The 25,888-nt window shown below is 46.7% G+C and overlaps 1 protein-coding gene across 7 annotated transcripts in view; it reads right to left on the bottom strand.

Annotated features, from left to right (window-relative positions):
- si:cabz01090165.1 (uncharacterized protein LOC100333421 homolog) overlaps positions 1-25,888 on the bottom strand; it is a 136,238-nt gene that overhangs the window by 3,692 nt on the left and 106,658 nt on the right. For 4 of the 7 annotated variants that reach the window (XM_068317742.1, XM_068317744.1, XM_068317746.1 and 1 more), the window contains 9 exons: positions 21,230-21,506; positions 20,080-20,280; positions 18,567-18,733; positions 15,715-15,955; positions 13,207-13,419; positions 12,729-13,039; positions 3,565-3,748; positions 3,260-3,479; positions 2,915-3,186 (listed from right to left, as the gene is read on the bottom strand). In XM_068317742.1, the coding sequence (XP_068173843.1) occupies positions 3,062-3,186; positions 3,260-3,479; positions 3,565-3,748; positions 12,729-13,039; positions 13,207-13,419; positions 15,715-15,955; positions 18,567-18,733; positions 20,080-20,280; positions 21,230-21,506 (1,939 nt within the window). In that variant the 3' untranslated portion in view covers positions 2,915-3,061. Of the gene's footprint in view, positions 1-2,914; positions 3,480-3,564; positions 3,749-12,728; positions 13,040-13,206; positions 13,420-15,714; positions 15,956-18,566; positions 18,734-20,079; positions 20,281-21,229; positions 21,507-25,888 lie in introns of those variants that run through there. The other 3 variants (XM_068317745.1, XM_068317747.1, XM_068317748.1) reach the window with 2 other exon arrangements.

Genomic DNA, 25,888 nt, shown 5'->3' on the forward strand with positions numbered 1-25,888 from the left:
GGAAGAGCTGAGTCGGCTTTTGTGTATGTAGAAAACAGGAAAGAGAACTTTTATTTTGGCGTCCTGAGGTGATTCCAAATCTGCTTCCTGTTCTAAATGTGCTTCCTCCCTGAGGTCAACTGGTTCTGGTGGTTTTAATTGATTTAATTTACGCTACTTGTTTTGCTTTTTTAAATCAACCCTTTGGTTCTGGTATATAGATATAAGGTGAAACAAGTCGCGGCGTAATAAAAAGATGGAAACATCTGTGGTGGTCCCTGATTGGATGTTTCATCGGCTGGTTAAGGGGAAAGTGACAGCAGGGTTGAGCCGTCCTGTATAGACCTACAAACAAACCAGCCTGCAGACCCAAAGTGAAGGCAGGAGGTTCCTCTGGATGACCGGTCCGTGTCAGCGCATATGCTGACCACCAGGGGTCACTGTGGCACTGTGTGTGGCGCTGGGAACGACGCTTTTACCGAGCGTCCGGTGACGATACCTCCAATGGGAGGAGTGGTGTGTGTGTGTGTGTGTGTGTGTGTGTGTGTGTGATGTCCTGATGTCCAAAGAAAACTTTAAAAGGCCAAAAAGCATATTTTTTAAATCAAATTCAGACACATTGCTTTGCCTGGCGTGAGACCCCCCCCCCCCCCCCGTTTCTCCAGGCCTCATCATAGGGTGTGTAATGAGGCTCCCAGCCTTGGTTTAAACTATAAAGCTGATTCTTATATAACACTTATGCTTCTTATCATCTGTATTTATGTAACCTTGGTGAGAAACATGTTCATCGACGTGTTTGTTAAGCACAGTGGTCTCATGAGCGCCCAATTTAAGTCAGCCATGAATCCTCCTGGTGAGTTAGTGATGATGATGATGATGATGATGATGACGACAGTGATGATGGTGAAGATGATGATGATGATGATGGCGAAGATGATAATGTTGATGATGATGGTGATGGTGGTGAAGATGATAATGTTGATGATGATGATGACAGTGATGATCACGATGGTGATGATGATGGTGATGATGATGACGGCGATGGTGACGATGGTGATGATGACGATGATGATGATGATGGTGAAGATGATGATGATGATGATGATGACGATGGTGATGATGATAATTATCTGACAGATGGTTTATTGAACCTTTTATTGAATCTTTTCTAGATGCTAAAATTTTCAATGAGAGGTTCAGTTTATGTCAACAGAACCATGAACCATCCTTCAGTTGAGGTAATAACCACCAACACACACACACACACACACACACACACACACACACACACACACACACACACACACACACACACACACACACACACACACACACACACACACACACACACACAGAAAAAGTCCTCCAGAAAAAACAGAAAAATACACATAAGCACAGAAATACATACACAAACACTTAATTTTGTGTTTCTGCAGCTCTGCAGCTTTCTCTCTCTCTCTCTGTGAGTGTGTGTGTGCATGTGTGTTTGTTTGCACGGGGTGAGGCAATCTGACCAGCAGCTCAGGTCAGATGGATTGGAAGAAAAGCAGGTGCATTGAGATCCTTTCTATATTAAACCCACAACAAATGGCCTGAGGGTCACTGTGTGTGTGTGTGTGTGTGTGTGTGTGTGTGTGTGTGTGTGTGTATCTGTGTGTACCGAGATTGCTTTTGTGACACTGCAGTCTGTGTCTGAATGTGTGTGTGTGACATGACAAACTATGTGTTTTTAACGGAGTAGTGTGATTGCAGGAAAGAACTGAGGGTCATCATGATGAACAGTCAGAAGGAGGTTTGGGCCACTAGAGGACGAGTGGATGACGGATGGAGAGAACAGAGAACAGAGGAAGAAGGAAGGGTGTAGACACAGCACAGGAAGAGAAAACTTCAGGATGAAAAATGCAAAAACTTTATAAAAAACAACAACAACTGAAAAAAAGAACTTCTATGACCCCGCCCCTTTTTTTCTGACCAATAATCTTATAGTTTAACAGGTAAGCGACTTCCTATTTGGCTCATTAGCATAAACGTCAGCTGACTGCAGGCCCTGTTGTTGACCTGAACCTTCATCGGAAACAATTCATGCAAAAAAACCCGAACAGAAACGACTCACATCGACCCCCCCCCCCAGAGGATAGACACGTCCCAATGTGAGAACGAACATATTGAAAGATAAAGAGAAAAGTTAAGGATAACTGACAAACAAAATAACCTTGAACTCCGAAATGAAAGGAGAGGAGGAAGAGGAGGAGGACGAAGGCCTCACAATAAAACAACTCATTAAAATCAAATAAATGACTGGGGGGCGGGGGGACGGGGGGGCTGTTTGTATTACTAAGAAGAAGGAGGAGGAGGAAACTGGAATGAAGGATGAACTGTTTCGGTCGTCATGGTATCTAAGCGATGGAAGAAAACAAACAGAAAATCACACCGTTTGATCCGCGCTCATCCGGTTTCAGCTGATGACATCATAAACAGTGACATCATTAACAGCTGCACCAATCAGAGGAGCCCCTGGACGCTTCCTGCTCATTCAATCAAGGGAGATCCGAGTTCGATCTCCGGCTGGCCGCACCGAGGTGTGTGTGAACACCTGTGCGTTATCCAGGTGAGTGACTGTTCATCTGAGTGTGTTCTGAATGGAACGCAGCCATGCGAGGCTGAATGAACTTGGCTTTTTCCTCTCAGCGCCTCTCCTCTCTATCGCTTCCTCTCAGCGCCTCCGTTCCAGATTTCCATTTCAAACAGACTTCAAACGAAACTCTCCTTCCTGCTCCTCTAACGGAAATTTTTGCGCTGAAATCGTTTGGCGTGACGGCGCTAAAACCAACACGACAGTTTTACACGCTTGCAATCGGCGCCAAACGTCACGACAGAGGTCCAGAAACTGACCCCCTCCCTCTCCCCCAACCCTCACGGCGGGGCAGATACTCACCCAGGACGAAGGCCGCTCCTCGGAGGAAAGTGGAGTTTAGCTCCAGGCACCAGCAACGAATCAAAAACAGGGGTTTGGGGGGTGTGGAGTATTGTTTGGGGCGAGAGATTGGCGGGTCGTGGGTTCTGACTGACAGCTTCCTGTTTGTTATTGGGAGATGGCGTCATCGTCATGGGCGGGGTTTAAGTCCACTACAGTCGTCCCTCGAAGAGAAGCCCCTCCCATCCCCTCCGCCGACGATGACGGTTGGGAATTTTTATTCACACCTCCACCTGGAAGACAAACAGTTAATTCAGCAGCAGGTGAGGAAGAGGAGTCACGAACCTTCACACCGTCTGTCTTTACCCTGTCCGCTGGAGGAGGAGGAAGGAGGCAGGGCCAGGATGTTGGCTCCTCCTCCTCCTCCTCCATTGGTCTGGGAGCAGACGTTGGCGTGGCGGGCGGCGGCCTTCTGCTTGTAGTGGTTGCTGTGCAGTTTGTACTTCATCAGGAGGATGAAGATGAAGACGAGGACGGACGCTACGATGATGCCGCCGATGATGATGATCATGGTGCCTCCGAGGAACTGAAAGAATCAAACGCAGGAAGACGAGTCAGCAGGGAGCGTGTGAAAACGTCGCGATTGGAGCGTTTGTGTTCCAGGCGCTAACCTGGTCCCGTATGGAATGGCAGCGTCCGAATTCCGTCTCGGTGCTGAAGGACACGCAGCCCACCAGCTTGGTGCCGGTCAGCGCCGTGATGCTGTCGTCGTAGACGGCCAAAACGCACAGCTCGTAGTCGCGCGACGACGCCAGGTCGCTGAGCAGGAAGTACTTGTGGTTGGCCGGGATCATCCTGGACGAGGGGGGGGCGGGGGGGACACAAAGAGAGAGAGATACATTCGTTCTGGTTATGAGAACGGCGACGAGTTTCCCCCAATAATACAGGAGATTAAAGAGGAAGTAGAAAATGGAAGAGGAAGTGGAGAGAACGTCCACACGCAGGAAAGACAGACGGAGCGAGGGAGACGAGGGAACGAAGAGGGATGAAGCACTTTCAATTTCCAATGTGGAAATCAAAGGGTACAAGGTAGAGGGAGATTAAAGAGGGGGGGGTGGAGGGGGGAGAAAAGAGGGAGGAAGAGCAGCAGATGAAGACGGAGAAGCAATGAGACGGAGGAGGTGGGGGCGAGGAGGGAGATGCAGGAGGAGGAGTCAGAGCAGCGAGGACTCAAAGACACTGGTGGAGTATAATCATAGTGAGCTGTAATGCATGATAATAATGAGTTATGATGCAGAATACATCCTTCTAAATGCGTAGCAGGTATAGATCAGTCAGAACACACCTCACGGATGAAAAGACAGGATACTGTTATTATGGGATGTTACGGAAAGTAATAGCAGCTGAATGTAGACGTGTGGTCGTAATGACTTCTAAGCCTCCTCTGATTCCTTAAAATAATTCCAGCGGCGACAACGATGGAGAGAAGAACTCGTAAAAACAAAGGAGAGGGAAAGAACTGAGTATTATGGGATGCAGAGAGATGGTATCCATGGAAGGAGAACAGAACTGGGAACTGACCCGGCCTAGAGAAGGTCCGGTTCATGTTGCTACGATGGGAGTGTTTGTGTTTGTAACAGTATTCTCTCCATAGATGTGTGTGTGTGTGTGTGTGTGTGTGTGTGTGTGTGTGTGTGTGTGTGTGTGTGTGTGTGGTCTTTGTGTTTACATTATTCAGGTGTCAGCCTGTGCAGAGCGCCACCTATTTATCAACCTCAGGGCGGAAGTGACGAGACAAGCAATAGAATTATAAAACCCGGCCCGACCTGCTGGCCGTTTGTCTTCGTGTGTGTGTGTGTGTGTGTGTGTGTGTGTGTGTGTGTGTGTGTGTTTCCCAGAGAGACAGCCAGTCTATTATAGAGGTCTGGTCTATAAGTGCTGCAACAATCCAAGTTAGACAAACAGTTGAACAAACGCCTAGGGCCCCCTTTCTCTCTCTCTCTCTCGCTCTCAGACACACACACACACACACACACACACACACACACACACACACACACACACACACACACACACACACACACACACACACACACACACACACACACACACACACTGCCTGTAGCCTTGGCTTGAAGTATGTCATGTTCCAGCCCGAGGTGTCGATGCAGAACTGAACGCAGCAATCAGAGGATTGAACGGCGGCTCCATTAGCGTCAGCCGGACGACGGGCCGCTGCTTCACGCCTTCAGGTCTGAACAGGTCCGACTCAGTAATGAGGTCACATGTTCACACCTTAGACCCGTGAAGGAACAGCGAGCAGCTGATCTGGCTAAAATAGCTAGCGTTAGCGCTATCTACCTCTGAGCTAAGGTGTGGGGTTCTTCAGGAGACGCGCTGCTGGAAGCCTCTGCTGCACAGATTGTGTGTTTAAATGTCTTTCTTGGCCTTGAACATCCTGGAATTTTAACACCGAAGAGGAAAAAAACCTCCTTCAGCCTCAGGAATCTTCACAGATGCGACAGTTGTTCGATTAAATGCAAAATAATCACCGGCTTCTGCAGAATAAGGTTATAGGGTCAGTCTGTAATTCACATTTTCTGCTCCGTATCTAATGAAAACAGATAATAAGACACACAGACCATTCAGGTACCTCCGACTGTATAGGATACGGACAAACAAGCGTGACCTTGTATAAATGCAACTTTAGTGGAGATAGCTGTATATCAGCCAGTAAAATTTCTTTATACTACAGCTTCATACTAATATTCCTGTTGCCGGGGGCAGAATGAGTCCTGCATAATAGAAGGTAGGTAAAGATCCGAGATAATTTCAGTTCAAACATGTCAGGGCTACCGTTTGTATCATTGCAGTGTTTGAATAATGTAGCGCTCGTAATGAAATTAAATCCGTCAGGTGTCATACGGGATTAGGACGGATGAGTGACGCCTCTGTCTGCTCACGACAGCTTTGTGAATAATGCAGACAAAAATGGAGCCGCTTGAGGTTTCCTAGGAGACGCCTCACATTCCAAAACGATCCCTCATTGGTCACATCCTGCAGGTACAAGACCTGCTGCAGCGTTACACCTGCTTTTATTTTGAAAGTCCTCAACTTTCTGCTTCTGGAGATGTTTTCCTCCAAAAGGTCATGTGACCACCTTTAAGTCACGCTGTCCTTAATTTCTATAACATTATTATTTTATTATTATTAAAATAATAGAATTATCATTTTTTTGTGTGCATATGAGTGTGATATTTTTGCCTTTCAAAATAAGATGCTTATTTGAAAGGCATCTTTCAAATAAGAGACAGATTGAACAACTTAATGATTAGTGATAGTTTTAACTTTTTTATTTCCAGACTGGATCCAAATCTTATTGCACGGACGATTTCAAACCATTTTCTCCTCAAACCTGGTGTTTATTTCTCATATTTAGCGCCTGGATTTTGCAGCGTCTGATGGGAGCAGTTTCTTTGAATGAAATTGTTCGGATATAAAACCCTAAGGGGGGGGGGTGACAGCAGGATAGCGATGATTGTGTGTAATTGACAGCAGTGAATCTGGCTGTACAGTTAGAAGCGAACCTGAGGGACATGTCGGTCGCCTGAAGACGAGAAGGAGGGAAAAGTCGGTAATAATCCAGTCATAACCCAACGGCAGCACAATAAGGAAACAAAATGAGACGTGGAGCTGGAGATGTTTTAGCTGCTCTCTGTTAAAGTGGGACCAAACAAAATTGTAGAATAAGTAGGAATAAAAAAAAAACCCCAACCTCTTTCTTTTCTGATTAGTTTTAATTCCTAAAAAGGCGACTTTAATCAAATTCCGACACTAAAGGAATAATAAGTGCTCGGCTAATTCCCTTCACGCCAACAAGGTCAGGGTGAGAGTCTCTCTGCTGTTTCGTCGACTTTCATCCTCTGAATATCAATCAGGAGAGAATGAGAGAAAAGAACAGATGAGAGGAATGAAGAGGAGGAGAACGGTGGATGAGGAAGAGGAGAAGAAGAACAAGCATCGAGTGAAAAGGAAGAGGAAGAAGAAGAGGAGGAGAGAGCAGCTCGGAAGCGATCGAAGGAGCAGATAGATGAGGAGTAATTCTATTTGTTGTAATGGGTGAACTGGTCCCAGGATGGTTGTTGGGTGGCGGCTTTATGGGCCGTAACCAATCAGATCGTCGCGCTAACGCCGCGTTATCATGAGCAGAACAGGAGAAGTCGACTTCGAACAGCCGGAGGGAAAACAGAGGAACATTAAAGCTGCTGGAGAGAAAACTAGAAGAAGAGAAGGAGAATGAAGTTCTTTCCTCTCCAGCCTTTCAAAGTAAAAGTCGACAGAAGGCGAACAAACAAAACCGAATCTGCACAAAGGGAAAAGTTCTGCACGATGGTCGACGAAACTGAAGTGAGGAGGAACTTTTCCAGCGGGTCGCATTCCTCCATCTTTGAAGCAGCGGCGCTTAGGGACTCTAAGGAATTCTGCCGCCACTGCAGACCCCGCCCACCAGCGGTAGCACGCTTTACATCAGAGGCCTCGTTTGCTTTTGAACGACGCACGCTGCTTCTCTTTTTTTACGGGCCGATGGGGTGGAATGCTTCCTCGGTTTCGAGGTCGTGTGCGTGCCGACGGAGGCGGGAGGTGTTTGCTCGTCACGCCGCGATCGAGTCGGAGAGGAACTCCACAGGGTCTCTCCCCCCGAGCGCTTCGGCAGTTTCCATTACATCTACATGGAAAGACACACCGAGTAATTTATGGGTGATAAGGCCGCCTCAAAAACCCCCCAGGCCGTAAATGTGGATGATTTTGCATCAACAAGCGAATCCAGCTGTATAATAAAGTTTTATTGTTGTCCTTTTGGACATAATAAACCTGTGATATTACAGAAGGTCAGACACAGCCCGATACCATAAAGCTGCACAGAGGCCCGCTTGGTTTCCAGTCATCCATTTGTTTTCCTAAATTAATTAGACGTGCATTCGTCTGTTTTTTTTAAAATGTGTGTTCACACATCGGATCGTTAGCATTAGCTGTAAGACCGCTAACACAGAATTCAAGGATGGTCTGATCCAGGATAAATCGGTCAGCCGATGCTGGACTCGATGCTCCCGCCTCGCCGCCGTTACTTTTCAGACGATTTTTGACCTCCCGCCGTCTGCAAGCCGCGTCTCCGAGTCTGAGCTGGAGAGAAAACCTTTTGATTTGATCTCAGCTGAAAAGTCCGGCTGTCATCTCCGGCGCTGGATGTTTTCTAAGCGCTAGACCCCCGGCGGGAACCAATGACATTTGGCTGATGAAGGGAGAACACAGTAAAGGGGAGAAGGAGCAGGAGGTCACATTCAGACATACGCCGAGGCGATGAGACGGAGCCAAGGAGGAGGAAGTGAAAGGAAGGTGACATCAGAGCAGATCTCTAAAGGTCTCCGTGGTGATGGAGCGATTGAAAGTTGGAGGTGTGGTTACAGAAGAAAGCTGATGCCTTATCATCTCAGCAGAAAAACGACTGGCTGTCATTTTCTCCTCGCTTCCCATCCTCACTTCCTCCCCCCAAAAGTCTGCATCAGCTGAGAGGAGGAAACATCTCCAGCAGCGGCAACCCGTCCCTTGTTCCTCCCTCCCTTCCCTTTCATCTCTCCTTTGAGAGCGAGATTCAAATACAGATACACACACACACACACACACACACACACACACACACACACACACACACACACACACACACACACACACACACACACACACACACACACACACACACACACACACACACGCACGCACACACATTCCTGGAGAGAAAGAGGAGTTGAAGAGAATATTAAAGGAGGAAGAATCAATAAATTCATTTCCTGCTGCTGACAGAGGTTGATCTCTCCATGGACTCATAATCCTTAGTGTGTATGTGTGTGTGTGTGTGTGTGTGTGTGTGTGTGTGTGTGTGTGTGTGTGTGTGTGTGTGTGTGTGTGTGTGTGTGTGTGTGTGTGTGTGTGTGTGTGGAGAGAGAGAGAGACAGAGGTGAAGGATGAAGCTGCTCAAGTTATATTGCCGTGAAGTTGGGAATATTGTTTAGAAAAGCCCCTCCTTCCCCACCACCCTTCCTCCTCCCCCTCCTCCTCACTCAGGGAAGGGGATGGGGGGGGGGCAACTATCTGCTATCCCGACATTTCGCTCCTCCACTTTTCTGCCAGCTCAGCACATTCTGCTGAATGAGAACGAGTGGCAACTGAGACGAGGAAGAAGAACGGCGGCGAGGAAGAGGAGGAGGTGCAGAGATGAAGCTGGGGAGGGACGGCTGTGATCTTAAAGACGCCTCTGGTTTGCATTGCATCACTTTTCCGCCTGAACTGAGCCCCCACCCCACCCCCCACCCCCCCTGCAGCATCACAGCGATGATGGTCACTAAAACTTTCATTCGTCACGCAGCAGCCTGTGGGGGAACATGCTCCGGCTTCAGGCTGGAAGTTCAGCAGCTGGAAAATTACGGAGCAGCTCCTCCTCCTCCTCTTCCTCCTCCTCCTCCTCCTCCCGACACGATGAAGCCCAGAGCTGCTGCTCCTTCCATGACCAGACTGTCATCAGCAGGCTTCCTTCACTGTCGCTTTAAGATCCAGAGAGGAGGAGGAGGAGGAGGAGGAGGAGGAGGAGGAGGAAGAGGAGGAGGAAGAGGAGGCAGAGAGCCTCTCACGGAGAGTTCAAAGACTCGGCTCGAAACTCATTCCCGCGCTCTTTGATCCGCTCTCATGAAGCGTGCACAAAACTAGAAACGGTCAATCAAAAAAAATATAAAAATAAAAGAGTGGAGAAGGCAGGAAGCTGAGGTTTAGTCCAGCTCTGCCTGTTTTAGTTTTAGTAATTCTAAATTGCACAACACTGGGCGGGACCTGAGCCAACCAACAGCCAATCAGATTGGAAAGTGGATCTGGAGTGACGTGACCAATAAAGGAAGTTTTTCTCGCCTCCTTTATCATCACTGGAAGAGTGGGAAAGAAGTTAGATCTGAATAATCTGGATTATCATCTGCCATCTGCTCCTCATCTGGAAAGGAAGAACATTTGTGTATCTGCATGGTGATTGGACGGGATCTTCCTGTGTCCGTCCTCTGAGGTTCCATCAGGTTTTATCCCAACTGATCCGACAGTAGAAGCCTCCATTTGGATCCTCCATCCAGGGTTGAGTTTCTCCTTCTACATTCCAGCCCTCCCTTCCGACGGTGCGACCGGTTTGCCTCACGCCGCCCTCTCGTTCTGGAAGCCCTCTTGTCAGCAGACCGCCGCTAATCGCTCTCCGTCTGAATCTACCGTCGGCCCTGCTGGAGCGACTTCAGAGTGTTTGCCGAACGCCAGCTGGTGGAAAGCAGGAGAGTGATTTTGTTTTGGTCCCCATCCTCTGATTTTTCTCAGCCGAGCTGGAGAATAAAACTGTTGACCTTTGAAACTGTGCTTGGCTGCATCTGATGCCTTCAGGCGCCGCAGGAAAGCGGAGCCTGAGAGGAATCCAGCAGTAGAAGGACTGTGGATACAGGAAATAAATATCTGCACCGCTTCCAGATGTACAGACGTGTTAAAGGAGCAGTTCACCCAAAATGAACCCACTCATCACCCACTGGTTTCCACAGCAGCCAGAACTGGTTTTTTAAAATGAATCCCTGAAACAATCATAAAAAAAAAACTCCATGCAGGAAAAACAACATATTCAAAAATCCTGAAGTTCCAAATTGATTTGAAAATGCTTTAATTTTTTTAGCGGACCTTCAGCGTAGCCCTGAAGCTAAAAATTGTTATCTTTCTGAAGAAGACACATCGACAGAAAATTCATTTTTGCTTTTTGAGAATGGAGACGGTCTGAGAAAATGTTCCGGATTTTAACTGTTTAACTGAATCATGAAATGTTATTCATTATTTTATAACTTGACTTTCACATTAACTTTTATTTAAATGATTAAAACTCCTGTAACACCGGTACGGTCCAGATGAGTTCATTGTTTTCTGATTCTTGCTATTTTTTTTTAATTATTTCTTTTCTGAAATATTGTGTGTAAATTGCAATTAAAAATCTTCAGTTTATGTGAATAAAGACAAATAAAATCAAGACATAAACAACATGAATGTGCTCCATGACGTTGGGATTGTTCCTCCTCGTCGTTTTAGGAAACATTCAGCTTAAAAATGACGGCTCCGCTCTCGTAATTCTGACTTGGAATGTTGGATTTGATAAATTAAACCCACTCATGAGAGGAAGGAAGTCATTTCCTGGGGTCACCTGAAAGTCAGGGGTGTGAGTATCCATCCTCCGCCCCCACCTGCCACCTCCTCTACAGCTGAAGGCAAGAAAAGTCCAGCTTTTTTGGCATTCTGCTTCAAACCGGACCCATTTTTGTTGTTTCTCTGCCCTTCAAATGCTTTTTGAATAAAATTCAATTATTCAGTATGAATGACGTTGCTAGGTTACGGCGCTAGTTGACGGTGCCGGTCTCGTGATTCCTGGTGGGCAGGGGGCGGGTACAGACCCTGAAACTTGCCCCAGAGTCTCACCTCATTCATCTCAGAATTATTCTATTGACTGCAAAAGCAAAGCAAACGTCTGCTGGATTATGTGGCGTCCGCCTCCGTTCCATGATGCTCCATTCGTTGCCCTTTATAGGTGATTTTCGTGAGAAATTGGGAGGAATTATTACAGCTGATATTTGCTTCTCAAATATGTACTACATCCTAAAGGAGGCGGCAGCGGCGGCGGCGGCCCCCGCAGAGGTGTGTCTGAATGAACACAAGGTCTTTCGCTCCGTCAGAAGTAAATATTAAAACCCGGCAGCAAGATGTGCTTCAGAAAGAAATCTCACTCTGTTCTGCAGAACAGGCGTGAGATGTTGCCATGGAAACACAAACACTAAAGATTGTGAAAATTTCCACACATCAAAAGGACTACCTCAGCATTGGTCAGTGTGCCTGTATGTGTGTGTGTTTGTGTGTGTGTGTGTGTGTGTGTCTAGAATGTGAACAGGTTCTCCTCATAGAACAGAACCGTCTGAGGTCCGCCGTCAAGATACTGGACTTTGTATTTGCATTTCCCTATATGGACATGGATACTCCATTCAAAGGCAAAGTGCAGTAACCAATCTTTTTCTTCTCCTTTCGGCTTTTCCCTTCAGGGGTCGCCACAGCGAATCAGTTGCCTCCATCTAACCCTGTCTTCTGCATCCTCTTCTCTCACACCAACTACCTTCATGTCCTCTTTCACTACATCCATAAACCTCCTCTTTGGTCTTCCTCTAGGCCTCCTGTCTGGCAGTTCAAAACTCAGCATCCTTCTACCAATATATCCACTATCTCTCCTCTGGACATGTCCAAACCATCTCAGTCTGGCCTCTCTGACTTTATCTCCAAAACCTCTAACATGTGCTGTCCCTCTGATGTACTCATTCCTGATCCTATCCTTCCTGGTCACTCCCAAAGAGAACCTCAGCATCTTCATCTCTGCTACCTCCAGCTCTGTCTCCTGTCTTTTCCTCAGTGACACTGTCTCTAGACCAAACAACATCGCTGGTCTCACCACAGTTTTGTACACCTTTCCTTTCATTTTATCTGAAACTCTTCTGTCACACACCACACCTGACACTTTCCTCCACCCGTTCAGTAATTACCGTCTAAGAATTTAGAGATCTAATCTTTTTTTTTAATGTGTTATTCAATTTAAAATTCTTTTAAACATGAAAATGGCAAAAGGTTTTGTCTACATGTTAAATTAGAGACGGTAAACAGTCCTGTCTAGAGGTCCCTCTGTAATGGTAACCATGACAACCACTCCCATATAGTCCAGCGTCTCTCTCGCGGGGTCTCTTACCTGTATATGAGTATGTCGTCTGTAGAGCTGTTGTACTGGATCTGGTACATGCGGACCCCCGGGATGTGGTTCTGGGGGGGCCACCTGATGATGGCGGAGCTGGACGTCGTGTCCGACACGCTGACCTTCTGCTGGTCCGACCGGGCCTGGCCGCCGCTGACGTTGGACTTTATAGATGTGGGGATGTCTGAGGGTCCCGGGTCAGGGTCCAGCTTCGGGTCGAAGTGCGGCGACGGGTTGACAACTAACTCGACAGGAGCGGTAGCCTCGCCGGCAGCGTTTGAGGCTATACATGTGAACTTTCCTGAATCCTGAGGGGGTGGTGGGAAAAGAAAAAAAGACTGAATGGTCATGACGGAGAAGGAAGAAAGAAGTGTGAACATAATTCTACTTTTATTTTAGCGATTGAGGTGTTAATAAAAGTGTTGAACTCACAGGAGCTCTACATTCATCAGCTAAAAATTTGTAAAATCTCTACCTTGACCGACGCCTTGAGGATGTCCAGCGATCCGTTCTCATAGCAGACGGTTCTGGACGTGTTGCCGATCAGCTTCCCGTCGGGACTGACCCAATGGGTGGACGGCTCGGGGTCTCCGATGGACTTACAGCGCAGGCTGACCTCCTGACCCTCCATCACGAACATCTTGGAGGTGTGGCGAGTTATCATCGGCGGCTCGCAAACAAACTCCTCCTGCGAGTGGGACAGGTTATCAACACGAGAGAATTCCCTACCAAGTAATGAATTTACTCCTCAAACTGTACTGGAAATTGTGGGAGCGCCGTTAAAAGCAGATGATTTAAAGAGATCTCCCTGCAGCTTTAGATGTCAGCGTCGATAACAGACAGTGAAGCCCTTCATCGCGTTGTGCAGACCTTAGCTTTCCTCTGCGCAGAGGCTATGACTGGTTTCCAGTGTTTCCTGACAGCTGACGTTCAGAAGGAGTTCAAATATTTTGCACATGAAGATTAAGAGTTTTTTCCAGCTCTTTTAATATCTCAAACTCACCCACCGGCACCTAAGCCAGTAAAAAGCCCACCGAAAAACCCCGCTGCAGTATTAATGCGAGGCCACGCCGAGCGGGGCTCATTGATCATTCCTGTCACACCGGGCATCTCTAAACCTCTTTTATGTTTTGTTACCAGCAGAGATGATTGCTGACCTGCTGACCGCCGTGACGCATCTTCAAATAAAACATCGGTGCCTTGCAGGCTTGCATCACGTCCTAACCCTCAGCTGCTCCTGTGAAGTAAAAGCCTGCGATCGAACTCGGCTGCTCTCCGGGGTTGAACCACTATGTGTGGACGTGAAGTTATATAATGGACGTAAAAAGGAGTATGAATACTTTTCTGCTCTTAATATATATCTGGTTTGTCCAGTTAAAGCCTTAAACTCCAACCAGCTTCCCCTTTTCTTGCTTTTTCATGAGGATTTAACCTCTTGGACTTTCGAAAGCTTCCCTTCAGATGAGAGGCGGCGCTGATGCTATAAGAAGGGATTGTCATGGTGGCTGATGGGTAATGTCAGACCTCTGATGGATATAGCGGAGGCTAGCTGGTCCTTGCAGCGGTAAAGAGGCTATTAACTCTCTGAGTGCTAATACGGCCATCCACTTAGGTGACACAGACACTTCCTAGATTGACCTCTTTACAAGGCTAATCCTCTTACAGCGATCCCACCGCACCTCCCTGGAGGAGGTCGGTGACTATTACCTGAGGTGAGGTAAAGGTCTGGGACTCTCATGACTCGGTATGATACCAATTAATCCCACCTTTATCCCGAACCGCACCTCCACTTATCGCTGCAGCCTGGGAGGGCTCGGACCCTGGATCGTGAAACCCTTCATGCCATTCCCTTTACGGAAACCCAATTCCACCGTGATCCTGAAGGCATCATGTCTCTGGGACCTCAGCAGCAGTTTGACCTTTAGTGGCTGCTGTGTCTGCTCCAAACATGAACCTTATTATCCTGCATTATAGGCTTTATAATCAATAACGGTGTGGCTGTGTCTGCCTGCTCACACCTTTCACAGTGAAATGGAATATTGGCCAAACGACAAAACAATTTAACAAGTTAAAGCTACAGCATTAGATGATGTTTCGTCATGTTTTGTCCAATGGAAAGGCATTTAGCTGTCGCTTTTATTTTCAAACTTGGGACATCAAGTGAGGAAATCGCCTCAGAGACCTGTTTGCCAATATATATCTATTGATAATAATATCAGCAGTAATTGACGAGTCGTATGCAGGCCTCATGACGGCAGATCACTCAGACTGTTCATGAATTTCATTGCTCTGCATTCTCATATTTTATTTAAGCTGTTTTTATGTACTATAGTAGGTTACCTCTCCCTGGGGGAGGCTTTACAGTAGAGTTTATTAACATCCTGGGTATTTACGCTGAGATAAAGCACAAATTTTACAACGTTTGTCTGTTTTATCTAATTTAACAACCTGATATAAGTGGTAGCACAAAAAAAGACATGTCATGGTTCTCATGCAGTTTTTGCGAGTCAAAACTCAGCGACTCCATATTTTCAGCAGAACGTTCTCCGTGTGAAGCCATCTGTTCAGCTCGGCGGAGAAAAGCATCATGCAGCCGCAGATGAAAGTTACGAATGAACAAAAAAACCCATTTTGCTTCAGAATTTGGTGGAAAACGACCTAAAACGGTGTGGAACAGCTGTCATCGACAAGTTAAATATGAGTGGTATTTCACTTTTTACAATAATATCAAGATAAATAAGAGCCCACGGAATCAAGTAGAAGTGGTGCCTAAATTATAGTTGATTTGGTGCCTAAACTAGTAGATTTGGTGCATAAACTATAGTAGATTTAGGGCCTAAACTATAGTAGATTTGGTGCCTAAAACCCATTTAGTTTTGTGAGCTAAAGTTAACCAAATGTATCCTGATGTTTGACTCCTACACAGAGGTTTCTGTGATCCGTGTGATGCAGCGTGGTCGTAGCTTTGCAGGGACTAACAAACCTCTCTGATGGTCCAGAAGTATTTGCCGGCCAGGTCTTTGGGTGAAGCACAGGTCTCCAGGTCGTCCTCTCTGGTCAGTCTACGAAGCCACACCAGTTCACAGTTACAGTGAAGGGGGTTCCCACCGAAACTCAACACCAGCGCCGTGAGAGGAGAACCCTTCATCTTGGCGTACACCGGGATCCGCAGGAACAACGGGTCTGGAGGGATTTTCTTCAGCTTGTTGGACGTCATGTCCAGTCTGGTGACGCAGAGAGAGGGAGGAAGATCAGTCTCCACCTCTGACAGAATACTTCCTTATGAAACAAAGATGGTTTTAGAATAATCAACGCAATTTTATTCAAGTGGTGAAACCTTTCAAACTGCTTGATGGATTAGTGAGAATATGAGGCGGGCAGCCAAATATAAGATACCAGGAGGGAGGTGGAGGAAAGGGCAGCGTTTCCTTTCTCCATTTCCTCCATCTGTCTTTTTTTAATTAGGCGGAAGCTGAAAGAATTATAAACATCTCCTGGAATTAATAAATCTGAGATGGTTTCCAGATATTTAACCTTTTTAAACAAGAGGTTCCTGGTGGACAGGAACCTGTCTCATTCAGCTGAGCTTCTGATGGTGGAACACTGTCATAAAAACGCAAATCATTTCACTTTCAATTAGACTCTGGTTTCTAACACTGTCAGCTCTGTTCTGGAGAGGAGGAGAGGTTTTTCTAAACACATAATGAGGTAAAAAATAAATTGATGACGATACAGTTTTAACAGATGTTACTGTGTCATTATCCACAAGTGATATTAGAATATGAGAACATAACACCTTCAAACTGTATTCAACAAACTGCATGGGATCAGCAGAAAGCGTCCCACAAAAGAGACTCAGGTCCTACTGCACCTGTACAAGCATCCTGAAGGTCAGAGGTCAACTGAATCCTTTGAATATCAGGTACGGTATTTTTACCTCTTTAATTTGGCTTTAATCTGGAGGACGATTTAACCCACTGACTGCCGAGATAGCATTGCATGTTGGGCGTTAACATTTGCCTCTAGGGGGTAGGTATCACTTTGGTGCAAAACAGTCAAGACTGCAGGAAATTAGGCAGGTAAAATTTTATCAGTCTGCCCCTGGTGGTCAAGATAAATTCAGGCAAAAGGACTCTTTTGAAAAAGTGCATATAAATAAATCAGGCTGCTGCCTATAATAAATAATTTATCCCCCAAAACTGAATTGCACACGACCACAGAGTAACTCAAAGTAACCCAGCAACGGATAAATTATGCAGGGTCTATTTAACCTCTTTCAGCCACCGAGTCATTTCTGGGAGCCGAGCAGTAATTCCCCCCCACCCCACCAAAACATTGGACATGGTGATTGGTAATCATGCAGGAGATTCAAGCGTTCGAACAGGAAAATCTATTTCCCTCAAAGCACCTCCAGAAATATTCAACAATGACTTAACATGAAGTTAATAACAGTTGAGAGCAGCGAGCATGCTGCACGTTACAAATTTCAATTAAGTTATTTCATGGGCAGCTGCAGCCCCGGCGGTGTGTCGGTTCGCGGGGCTGTATGTGTGTATGTGTGAGGGGGTGGGGGGGGTGTTTGCGACAGCGACCGCTCACCTGTGCAAAGGAAAGTTCAGAGCTACAGCAGCTGGTGCATAAGTTTGTGTCTCCAGGGTGAAAGGAACTCATTACAGCCTTTAATAAATGCTGACTGTCTATATGAACCCGACTGCTTTTCCTTCCTACACATCAATTATTCTCGGTCGTTGGGCGTAAATTGGAATTGATTGCTCTTGATGGGGTTCAAATGGTATTGTGAGCCAGGAGTTAAATATATAACTTATCTTATATAATCAAGTAAAAAAGTAGAAGATGGTGTGTTGTCTATGTTTGTTAGGACGGGCTTATTAAACGCTCAAAGACAAACAGATATTAGATGATAACCGATGATAGATTAGGTTGGGTTAAAACAGAAACGCAATCGTGTTATGAGTTTTCTCCAAGGCGCCAGTTGTCTTGTGCGAATGCAAAGGTTTCTGGGTCTTTATGACGAAGGCGGGGGTCACTGTAAACGTCCACGAATATCGGCTACAGATAAGAACAGCCGTTCAGGATCCCAGGAAACAACAGGACGCAATGGGAGTTAAACTCTCCATGATTTATCTGCGGGTCAGGAAAGTCAGGCTCAGACTGGAGGATTTAAAAAAAAAAATCCTAGCCATGAAAACAGACTGCATGGAGGAGATTCAAAGATTTCCTTCCCACTGTTTTAAAACGAGAGGATAACAAAGAGAGAGTGATGCATCTCCAGCCTGCATGAAGAAATGGTGAGGAAACACTAACATGGGGTCACAGCGGTGTCTCCTAACCATGCTTTAAACAGTCTGTAGGAGTGTGGGAGAAGGTAATACAGATATAAGGTGGTTTAATATCAGTATGGGGAGGGTTCATAAACATTTAAATTACCTTAAATAATAAAATAAATAGTTTGTTGCTATATCGTGGAATTTCGTTTTTCACGGGTGGTCCTGGAGCGCATTGACAGCGAGTAACGAGGGATTACTGCAGACTCAAAGAGAGGTCCGACACGGTGGGATCTGCTTCGTCAGCTCAGTCGTTTTTTTTTCTGCAACTCACCCAGAGCTTTAATTTTAAGTTTAATTAGTTTGAAAATCAAATAAGAGGAAAAGCAGCTCAACAGAGTGACAAATACTCTTCAGTAAACATAATTAACAGAATCTCTATTATAATCTTGTCACAACAACAACAACAACAACAACTCTGTATTCCCAGAAGATAGAAGCTGTTTTAGCTTGTTTGTAGGTTTTATCAGTAATGAGTGCTGATCCTGACCTGGCCAGTTTGTGCAGGTTGGAGAAGATTCCCTCAGGGACGTTCTCTATGAGGTTATGGTCCAGACTGAGGGTGTTGACGCTGACCAGTAGGGCGATGGTCTCCCATGGGATGTCCACCAAGTTGTTGTAGCTCAAATCCAGATCCTCCAGAGTCTCCAGGAAGTCCTGCAGAGGGGCGACAGAAGCAGGCGGAAATTATAACGCTCTAGCAGCGGTGGCAGGACGATGAAGGCTCGGTTTTAAAAACAGGAAACCATTCCAGGAACGGCTTTACATTTGTGAGTCTGTTCACGAAAGGAAAGGTGAAAGAAACGCTAAGAGATGAAAACTCAGTACGGATGGAGGGAGGAGATTAGAAAAAAGGAAGACAGAGAAAGAGAGACAATTACAGTGGAAGAAAGTAGGAGAGGGAACAAGAAAGAAAAGGAGATCAATTATCTCAGTCAATGCTGTGCACCCAAAGCATGTTGTTTCCTCTAATTGCCTCCATGCAACCCTAATAATCAGTACACCGCCGAAACGCCAGGCAAACGCACAAAGAGCGAGAAGAGGGCATGGGGTGAAGGAGAACGATAGCAGCCTGTTGATCGCGCTCGTAATTGTTGTTATCACTGTCATAATTCACCCAATCAGGACCATGTTCCATTGACACAATGCCTCAAATCCCATTACAATAAACCGTGTTATTACTCTCCGGACTGAAGGAATCACGTGTCTTAATGGCACGAATAAATAGTTTGAGGGGTCCAGAGAGCTCTGAGGTGATAAAGACGCTCTGGAGGTTGCATTGGTCGTCTTCCAAATCAGGGAGTTAAAAGACATTTTGGGAAGAAATCATAATGATATATCGCTAGGGGTTAAAACTGGATCGATGGTTTTCATGAGATGTAGCTTCATTTATTTTCAGTGAGATGAACATACATGACAGCAAAACGACTCTAACGATGACGCACAATTCCTCTCACCGCCACCAGGGGGAGATAAAACTGTTACCGTGTAGATTAAACTTGCGGATGAGGGGAGTGGAGGGAGCATGAGGGGATCATGACGAGTTCAAGTTCAAGAGGTCTGGACCGTCACGTCTTCCTGCTCGCACTTCATTTAGGTCTGAGCCGCTCTGGTTCTGAAACGCTCAACTTTTAATGAGCAGAGACAGGAAGCTGAAGCGCTCAATGAAAAGCGAAACGGTTTAAGCGGTCGGGCTATTAAAAGGCATCCTGCTGAGTGGCGGAGGAAGACGAGGGCGATTCTGCTCCTTCAGAGTCGGATCCGAATCCTCAGCGCCGCAACCAGACTGAGCTTCAATAGACCACTAACTTTTTAAACCCAGACTCTTGACCTCGTCTGGAGCACAGCGAGTCTGAAAGCGTCGCCTACTGAGGAAGACTCAGCAGCGAAATCTTCTTTTGGTTTGACAAACAGCAGTAATATCTTATTCCTGATGATAATTCTGATGCAGGGTGATCCATCTTTATACCAAATTGTTCTCAGTGGGGTCCAGGTGTTCGTACCTGAAACGCCCCCTCCGATATGCTGTGCAGCTGGTTGTTGGCCAGGATGAGGTGCCTTAGGTTCACCAGGCCCTGGAAGTGGGAGTCGTCGAGGGTGGTGAGCCGGTTTGCGTCCAGGTGGAGGGCGTGGAGGTCCTGGAGGTCGGCGAAGGCGTAGGGTCGGATCTGACTGATGGTGTTTCTGCTCAGGGTCAGATGGATCTGGAGAAACAGGAGAGGAAACTAGACGAGGTTAGAGGGAGAGTCAAAGGCCAAAGATGGTGCCGGTCAGGTGACAGGAAGCGATGTAAGTAATTGGTACTCGAGTACGACGCGTCAGGATTACACGCCGCCGATGTCAAGCCGCTAAACGCTCTAATCTGTAGGTGTGAAGATGAAAATTTGTACCTGAGAAAAGGTCAGCCAAATTTGTTCAGGAAACGTGGCGTGATACCGTGGCGTGATACCCGCAGACATCTGCGCCGTACCCTCTCGCCAAATGTTGAAAACTAATTTCCCACGCCGCCTATGTGTGCTAGCAAACATCATCTGTGCTGCCGCGACGGCGCCCGGAGAGGGAGGGTGTTTCTATCCCACTACAGTCCCCAGCTGTGGTGGGTGTCTCTTGTTTGGACACTAAATACCAGGATGTTTGCCTTTTGAGCCGCGGTAGCGAAGCATCAACCTGCCACCTCGTGATTACAGAGGAAAGAAATCTGAAGATGTCATCAATGACGCCTCGCCTAGCGGGCTGCGACGGAGCGAGCAGATGTTCTTTAAGAGAAAACTCTCCTCCATTCTTCTTCATCAGTTCCTTCCAAAAAAATCTGAAGTCAAAAGACTAATTTATCCTTTTGATACCCCCCGCACCCCCACATTAAACAGCATCCTTCATTACCCAGAATGAAATCTGAAAGTCTGCTTACAGGTGGAGAAATATAAGCCAGCAAATGTTAGCCCAAAGCAGTTGTTTCTGGTTGACTTTGGTGGTCCCAATTTGGTCAGGCGAGAATTAGGGATTAAACAAGCCTTAAACTCCTGTTTGATCCGACCTGCATCCTAATCCGGAACAAAGAGCGCCGGCTGTCAGCTAACGTGCTAACAGAGCTCACACTATCTAAAAGACTGTACATCTTGTCTTAAAAACAACAAGCAAAGTGTTTGAACCCACCAGACTCGACATGTTGGCGAAGTCCCGGTGCCTCAGGGTGGTGATGAAGTTGTCCATCAGCCTGAGCTCGGCCGTCTGGCGGTCGATGTTGGGCGGGACGAAGAGGAGGCCCGTCTTGGCGCAGAGCACCGTGTAGGACGGCAGCAGGTTCTGGCAGGTGCAGCGCTTCGGACACAGCATGGAGGAGGGGCAGCAGGGGGGCAGGGAAGAGAGGAGGAGGAAGAGGAGGAGGAGAGGGCAAACCAGCGAGGAGACGGCGTCCATGGCGACTCTCCTGCTGAAACAGACAGGAGGAGCAAAGTTCATGAATAAAACTGGGTTCAAAGGTGACGTTTCTCCTTCCTGTGCTTTAAAGACATTATTATGGAGCAAACACGGGCTCTCGCTGACGCCGCTGCCTCATTATGAGCGATGATGATTCCTCACAGCTGCTCAGCGGGGAGAAAACAGCTGCAGAGATGTGACGCCGGCGCTTACAGGACATTTCTAAATGATCACAAACATTTTTGCAGCTCATAAAAACACAGAAAATACTTGTTTTAAAGCTTTCCTCGACCTTTTTTTCCGCAAATTCCCAGATGATAAACGCTTCATGAAGGATGGATAAAGAGGAAACAGCAGGTGTTTTTGTGTGGGGGGGGCTTGTTTTCTTGCGAACGTGAGAGTAAGCATCATTTATATCATGGGTTAAACTCGCCGCACTCCCATGATGACAATCAGACGAGAACATCCGCGAACAGACGTTCACTTCTTCATGTAAATACATCTGAACCAGAAGCAGCCTGCTCCACATGTAAACGCTGGATGCTGAGCGTCCGCTGGAAGGTCAATTGCAAATAACAGCGGAGAGAGAAAAGCTCTTATTTACGGTAAAATGAAATATTCAAGCCGTGGCGCTGAATGCAGGTAAAGAAATCAGCATTTTTCCTCATAGTGGGGGGGGGGGGGTAGACAGGAGATAAATGTGAGGATGTAATGGAATGAGATAAATTCAGAAGTGAGTGGCTTCAAATGTCAGTGAGGGAATGGAAGCAATCAGAGCCTGGAAGGCAAATCTGAGGGCAAAACCCCCAGTAGATATTTGTATTGATGGCGACACGAATCCTGTCGATGGTAAAACAATAAAAACGCTGCTTTAATCTGATTTGTACTTTTTGTGTCGGGGTTCGTGGATCTGTTTCCGGTGTTCCTGCTCAGGTGTGACCTTTACCTGGAAACGGGTCACCGAGATGAAGGTCAGGAAACCAACGTTTGGTTTGTGTTCGTCACAGTCGGACGTTTCTAACGGTCCAGTTGTGACCCAATGAACCAATCATTTTTAAAATAAAGCGTCGAATGGATAATTCATGACGGGTGTGTCAGTTGTGTTGTTGGATGTTGTACCGCCTGTTTACCGTGGGTCAGAGAGGACTGCAATTTCATCTGTGCTGTATGTCGTGAATATATGGTACACTTGACAATAAAACTGACTTTGTCTTGACTTTGGATCATTGATCCTTTTCAAAATAATTCACTGATATTGATCAGGGTCAACACTTGTTTACATTCGAACACTCGTTCATCGTGTGTTCATTATTTCACAGGAAAGAACAGTCTTTCAGTCACTTGCATCCTCTCCTCCTCCCTTTCATCCTCTCCTTCATCCTCTCATCCTCCCATCCACCCTCTCTTCCTCCATCTTTTCCTCCTCTTCCATCGTTTTGCTAGCGGGACGCGCTGCCTGGTCGGCTGACGCTCCGTTTTTCCACTCATGACACAAAAAACAAGATGCAGGACTGAAAGCTGATGTCTTCATTTCCATGCTGATTGAGTTTTGTGACTCGTGGCCCCACCTGATGGAATAACTGTACCCGACCGGGGAGCACGTTCTCATTCTCACCTCAGGGCCGCTCTGAGTGACAGCCGCATCCTCATCCATTTATTTTCTACGAACATGTCGGCACACGAGGGAAGAACCCGCTTGGAATTCAAGTCGTCCCTCCGTCCATTATCCCACTCCTGCGGCGTGATGGGAGTCCAGAACATATGCTGGTCCTTTGCTGTTTGTGCCTCTCATTAATGGAAGCCACAGACGGAGGAGGAGGCTAAACTAACTCCCAAATTATTACTCCCAACTTTAATGAAGGATGCTGAGGGATGCTTCACTTATTAGGATGGCCACAGATGTCTGGAATGAATTTGGTGGCTAATAGGAATATTTCACTGCATATGTAAACAGGTGGGGGGGGGGTGAATTCAACTTATGCATAACGCCACTTAATAAATGTAAATCCTGTTATTTTATGACTAAAAATCACAAATTCCACATTTGAACGGAACTTTTTTTTTGGGCATAAAAAGAAAATAAAGTTGCATTTCACGAGGGGAAAAAATGTCTGTTTCTTCCACATTTGTGATAGATTTTGGAGAAGAACGTCTGTTGATCGCAAATATGGAACTACGAGAAATATAAGAATGATAAGTAGACGTGAACAGGGACACAGAAACTCGTGCAGCTAATTATCCCTCAGAATGAAGGAGCTCAGCAGAGACCTTCAGACTGGAGGAGGAGGAGGAGGATGTGACGAGGAATGCGGTTGAAAATCGAAACCAGATTAAAACCCACCAGTCTCAGCACCTCCTCTGATGTGAGGAGGTGCAGACGGCGGAAGGTCTCATCCCGGTTCTCCTCCTGCCAGCTGGAGGAGGTTTCAGGGTTGCACTGGAGTCAAACCTGAGAAGCTGCTGAGCGAGGAGGAAAAGATGAGAGACGAGGAAGAGGATTGATCAGGTTAGAGACGCTGCGTTCTTCCTCCAGATGGTGGGGATGTTGTGCTGCATCCTTAGACACACACACACACACACACACACACACACACACACACACACACACACACACACACACACACACACACACACACACACACACACACACACACACACACACACACACACACACACACACAAAGCTGGAACAGTAAGATGGAGACTGACAGAGACAGGTGGAGGAAGAAATATGAGCTGCAGGAGAGAGCAGGAAGCAGCGCTCCTTATTTATCATGCTGTAAATTCCCTCAAATGTGTTGCTGTCATCACATTTTATATTTTATTTTAATAAAAGGCTCTGGCCTCGCCGTCGCTTCCACAACAGGGACAGAATAAAGCATCCATTCATGTTGGGATGTTTCTCCTTCGCTGCGTGTCTCTCCACGTGGTGGAGGACGTTCTCTTCAGCCGCTCTGCTGCCAGATCTGTGGGTGGATGCCAGGACGCTACAGCGATTACTTCTGTCATGTTTAGTGTTGTCATCCAGGGGGGGGGGGTCGAGGAGCGATGGGGTCTGGGTAACCTATTGATTACGAGGCTAAAAGTCTCCCTGAGGTCCATCAACGATAAATAAACTATAGGCTCAGTGGAGGAGACGCCGTCCACATCGATGCTGATTGATGGCGTCCAACCTGGGCAGCTGGGAAACACAGCGGAGGAGATGTTTGTGTTCCAAGAGCTGACTGTTACGCCTACGTTTAAAGGTGAGCCCTTCAATCGTCTCCTATCAGTCGTCGTCAGACGCCGAGCACCTCCACACGCCGGTGCAATAATAGCGTGAAAGAACCAGTGATTTATTTGAAGACATAATCTGGCAAAGCAATCATTTCCACGGGTAACTAGAAAGCAGCCGGTAAAACGCGAGCAATCCTCCGGTTCCGGACTGCAGGGTTGAAAATTATCATTTCCTCTGATGCGATTTTCAGATAAAAATGAGCAAATCTTCAGAGAGATGGTCGTTCTATGCTTTTTCAGTAAAAAGGTTTACAGGAGGGGACGATAACGCCGTTTGTCTGCGTGAACAACAGGAAGTTCACTTCGCATCAATCAGCGTCGTTTATTCCAATGCAAACCATAAACGCCAAATAGAAGATGTCATTTACGTTTTATTCATTCTCGTCCTCCGTGGAGTGAAGCTGGCAGCTTCATCCTTTAGCTGGAATCCATATCGCTCGGTTTCCGTTTTAGACCAATGAGAGGAGGCCGTGTATTCAAATCCACACTCCTGCAAATCTGTCATTCTCACACGGCACCGCCGCTAACGTTTGTTAATGCTTCCTGAGTTTGTTACTGCTGCAAATATTGCAAATTTAATTTGGCGAGGAGTGGATTTGCATCCAAACACCATCTCCGTCCAATCCCAGGCATTCATTTCTTCAAATGGGCCGGTTGCCTGCCCTCCAGCGTTGGACCGCCCATCCAAATGGCTCCGTACACACACACACACACACACACACACACACACACACACACACACACACAAGGGGAACATTTTCCACTGCTGACACGGTGAAAGCAGTCGTAGATACCTTCACAGGAAGCGACGCCAAACCACGCGGAGCATTTCGCCATGATCACCGTTAGCATCCGCCGCTAATCCGAGCACAAAGCGTGGGCCTAGTCGCCGCTGCGCGTCTCTCAGCAGGAGCAGACGTCTGAAGGGAATCATTCATATTTATGCTGCTGCATCAGCAGTGGAATCAAAGCCCACACAGATCAGTCCCATAAAACTCAGCTTTGCTTTTCATAAAAATCAATTTAGCCGTCGTTTGATCACACACTCTGCACCTCTCCAAATCAATGCTCTTTGGCTTTTGTCCAGGGAGCTTGTTATGTTTGCGGATTGATCACAGG

The sequence above is a fragment of the Antennarius striatus genome, chromosome 6 (genome assembly GCF_040054535.1).
Source record: "Antennarius striatus isolate MH-2024 chromosome 6, ASM4005453v1, whole genome shotgun sequence".
NCBI classification, from domain to species: Eukaryota; Metazoa; Chordata; class Actinopteri; order Lophiiformes; family Antennariidae; genus Antennarius; species Antennarius striatus.